Source organism: Fragaria vesca, unplaced genomic scaffold (genome assembly GCF_000184155.1).
Source record: "Fragaria vesca subsp. vesca unplaced genomic scaffold, FraVesHawaii_1.0 scf0513155, whole genome shotgun sequence".
Classification (NCBI taxonomy): Eukaryota; Viridiplantae; Streptophyta; class Magnoliopsida; order Rosales; family Rosaceae; genus Fragaria; species Fragaria vesca.
Window position 1 is genome coordinate 99960 of NW_004443447.1, and position 4263 is coordinate 104222.

Here is a 4263-nt window from a genome sequence, read left to right on the forward strand (position 1 = left end):
GGTATATGAGCTAGGGATGTGTGTTACCGTTTGAGAAAACGAATCGGTCTATCACCGATTTACACCGGTAGAGCCGGTCAAAACGAGACCGTGTCAAAAAGGAATCTTAACCGGATCAAAAAAAACATCTTTTTTAATGTATCCATGCTTTAACGCATGGAAGGGGATGCTTTTTCAAATGTGTTTTGATGTTTCACTTGCTAGTTTGCTACGGAATCCAACTTCAAAGTGGTGTCCCGCCTCGTACTTGGTATATGATTCTGCGTATGCACTTACATTTCTGAATTTTCAAATCAGTTTTTATGTTTATTTCTGCTAAAATTTTAACAATGTTCGAGAACTTCTTACAGACTGAATCATTGTTGACATGCATTCTGTCGACCAATGTTGAGCCTGAATCAACTTTTACAGCCTTAAACTGCTGCAACAATGGTCAAAATGTATTTCTCTATAAAACATCTGAAGCACCACAACATCGACAAAGCTTGTTTCAATCACATGGGATCGGGCATATTAACACTGAATCACTACTTGATATTCTAGCAACTATAAACCGTAATTTACTCACTTGAGTAGCAATTATCTATGTCTTCCAGCAGAACTTCAGCAACTTGGTTTGTACATTAAAATTAACTTTCAGCACCAAGTGATTGCAGCGTTCCATTTTTTTTAATTGCTAACTTCAGAATAGATTCCAAATTGAACTGTGAATCTTCATGTTCATTCCTCGATATCATGGCCTTGTCAAGATGGCTATAGATTCCCACTCCAGGCTGTAGATCACATCCTGTGAAGCAAAATGTGGAACTAGTAAGCAACACGGCTTTAACATATTAGGCAAACTAAGAGATTCGCACCAAAAGCAACAAAACTCTTATATCTTTTACTGTACACAAACAAAATTTGGTACAAATTCCACTCACTGATGGAGACTGCTGGTCTATGTCAAAGCTGTTGATTGCACAAGGTTCTGCCGAGAGCTCAATAGGTTCCTCACCTATACAGGTTTGAAAATTTGCAACTATTTGTTAGTCTCATTTCCGCTTATACAAACAGTAAGCTAGTTAGCATAAGAAAGAAAGTATCAAACATGACAGTTGGTCCAAGAAATAGCAGAAAAGATCGTACCCTGTTCAACAACAGCAAGAATTCCGTCCTCAGAACAGATCATAGTAGGTAAAATACGTGAAGAACCACTTCCTACGTTTGTAGACTTCACATAGGGGTCATACTGAACCTCCCAAACCTCACTTTCACATGGAGAGCAGGTTGCTTCACCTGACCCAACCCCAGAGAGTATAAGTGGCTGTTGTGGCCATCTAAGATCCCAGGCAAATACAGTACCTAAAGAGCCTCCTGCCTGTAAGTACAAGAACGTTGCAAGACATCTTAAGTTCAAGAAAAATAAATCTCATTTTAGTCATCGTGATAAAGCTCTCTCAAGTTCTTTTGACATTCTAGCAGGCCAGCAATGTATTTCCATAGCAGAACACTATGTAAAAACAAGATTTAAGACTAATTGAAGCAAGTCTTCCACTAAATTAAGACATCATTATAATTCAACCATGAGAATAGACATAATTGAACTGAAATTAATTATGGTACATTTTGTTTGGCAATACAATTATGTTACAGTACCAAATAATCAAACTGAAAGTAACACTCAAGCTGACCCAACTACAGAACAATCAACTCTCACTATACAAACTTGCACCAGCAAAATGTTAAATAATAAAATCTCATGTTCTTAGCTCTCATTGCTTGGAAACTACATACATAACATGCAGTGACTTTTAAAGCTCAACTAGTTTATTGTCAAAGCAAAGTATCGAAGAACAGCATATCCACATTACCAGACAAGTGTGCTTTCTCGATGGATGAATATCTATGGAATGTACAATCCCTGAAGATTTGCTTTGATTCCTGCAACATTTTAAGCAAGCAAAAAAGCTCTAAAAGTTAAATCACAACCATGGTTAATTCATTATGTTTCTAGCTATTCCTATAACAAATAGTGAAATCATTTACCAAACCGCAAAAGAAACGGAGAAGACAAGAATCAAGAAAACACAAACCAAATTCAATCACAGTTGAAATAGAGTTAACAAAAACTCAGATTATTTGATAACCATGAAAACAACTACAACATACAAGTCTCCAGATTGTACAGGGTCATTACTTTCTATGTTTTAAGAAAATAATCATCTAGTTGTGTAAGACACATTCTAACTTCAAAGCAACACCTTCATGGCCTATAAAGTTACACTTCAAGCTAATGAAGCACCATTTTACCCATGTGAATGTTTAATCTCTCTATATTTCATCAAAAGTCCTGCATTAAACCGAAATATCAAACTACACTTCAAAAATGCTGAACTTCTAACACACAACACATTTGGTCTATTCCTGATGACAAATTTCACGACAAAAGATTAACCATCAATCTAGCTGAAAATCACAAAAACTGAGGAAAACAAATGCTCACCAGTCACCCTTGAACTGAGAAACCGCCCCACCGGTCTTTCTCTGATCCCACCACTGCAGACTAAACCCAAACCCTCCGGTAGCAAACTCACTGGGAGATGCCCATTTCGCCGAAGTAAACGAAACCAGCCCGCTGCTATCGAAAATCCTCTTATAGCTCAGCTGATCCTCCCCTAAACTGACCACATTCACCCTCCCATCTTCCCCAACAGTGACACACTCAACCCCACCATCCATCACATCCCCACAAGAAATGGCTCCATCATGCAACACCTTCTCGGGCACCGAAAGCTCCGACGCGAACTCCGAAGGGTCCATTGCGCCGGTGAGCAACACGTGAAGCGATCCCGAAAGCGTCGCGGCGGCCACTAGGGATCTGTGGTTGAACTGAGAGGCCGTGAGGGAGGAAATTCGCGAGGGTGCGTCCCATTGCGAATGAAGGGTCAGATTTGGTGATGGGTCTTGGGTGAAAGAGTGGATTTCTATAGAGGAAGAGTCCTTATCGGAGTCGAAAACAGCGATCACGGCCAACCGGTCCAAGGCGGAGACTGGGGGAAGCCACCGGACGGAGTCTATGTAATTGGGTTGAGGGAATCTGTGGATCTTGGGAGGCTCTGAGAGCGCTGTGCCTATCACCATTGCCAAAAACTCTGAGGCGCTGAGTGATTTAGTGTTTTGCAGAGGGTTTTGATTAGAAAAAGGGTTTAAGCCTTACGGAAAGAAAGAGATATGTAATTACTGTTGTACCCTTGTAGAGAAACGATCAAAAGAAAGCAAGGAACATAGGATAGAGGAGGAAAAGGAAAAAATGTTTGTGGCAGGAAAGAGCCTCATCTTTAACAAGCTCTGGCTCTCTCTGTTTGTCAAGAAAAATGGCAGAGACTTGGGAACCATAATGGCCAAGAGGAGAGATTTGCCTACTGAAATCTCGAGTACCCAAGAGGGGGGATTTGTGTTTCCCCGATTGAGGGTTTCGAATACAATTGTGGCTAGGTCTGTGGTGGCAGTGTTGGGACTAGGATTCATCGATGCAGGGTAAATTAAGCATACTAGATTGTCAAATTTGGTAACCCTTTTATGTGAATAATGTAGCAGGGTTAATGTGCAGGTATAGTGGAGACTGGTCAAGGTTTGGAGTGATCTCAAAAGAGAGTGAGGACTTGCTAAAGGTTGCTGCATTTCTAGTTGTTCCCTTGTGTTTGTTCCTCATATTTTCTATCTCCAAACAACATGAGGATTGAACTTACTGAGGTGCGCTCTTGTTTAATTGTAAAATGAACTCGGTTCTGAACTTCCGATGCAAAAAAAATATTTGTTGGTTTACGGCTATAAGCTGCCTCTTGCAATATTTGTTCATAAGATTTGGAGAGACAGACCTCTTACCTACTTAGCAGTTGTAAATACAGCTTGTAGTTGTGTACAAGAGAAGTGAAATACAAAACTGGGTTGTGAATGCCTAGCTGTAGAGAGATGTCAAACCTGTGTTATTACTGAATACAACCCTGGTGAGTGTGAATACGTACTTTCAGAACGTATATTGAGAACTTTTACATGAGAACGGGATGCGAAAGAAATATGCCCCGAGTGCGGTGAAGGGTTTTTTTTTTTGGGAAAATACTCATTTGCACAAAATCAGGTAAATTAAAGCCCATTCCAATGATTTTTATTTTCATAAGCCTATTCCAATAATTCTTAAGTAAAAGACATTATTACTCTCAAGCTCATTCAACTCCCTTTCTCCTATCTATTCTCCTCATCAGAAAACTCTCTCTCTCTCTC

At 39.9% G+C, this 4263-nt stretch overlaps 2 protein-coding genes across 2 annotated transcripts; one reads left to right on the forward strand and one right to left on the reverse strand.

The window, feature by feature from the left end:
- Nucleotides 1–343: 343 nt before the first annotated feature.
- LOC101308927 (nucleoporin Nup43-like) lies at nt 344–3138 on the reverse strand. Its single transcript, XM_004309891.1, has 5 exons — nt 2486–3138; nt 1854–1923; nt 1129–1360; nt 924–997; nt 344–787 (listed from the first exon to the last, which is right to left on the reverse strand). The coding sequence occupies exons 1-5, from the start codon at nt 3121–3123 to the stop codon at nt 734–736; spliced, it is 1068 nt and encodes a 355-aa protein (XP_004309939.1). The 5' UTR covers nt 3124–3138; the 3' UTR covers nt 344–733.
- Nucleotides 3139–3292: 154 nt separating this feature from the next.
- On the forward strand, nt 3293–3725 carry LOC101291784. Its single transcript, XM_004309908.1, has 2 exons — nt 3293–3519; nt 3593–3725. The coding sequence occupies exons 1-2, from the start codon at nt 3293–3295 to the stop codon at nt 3723–3725; spliced, it is 360 nt and encodes a 119-aa protein (XP_004309956.1).
- The last annotated feature ends 538 nt before the right edge of the window (nt 3726–4263 follow it).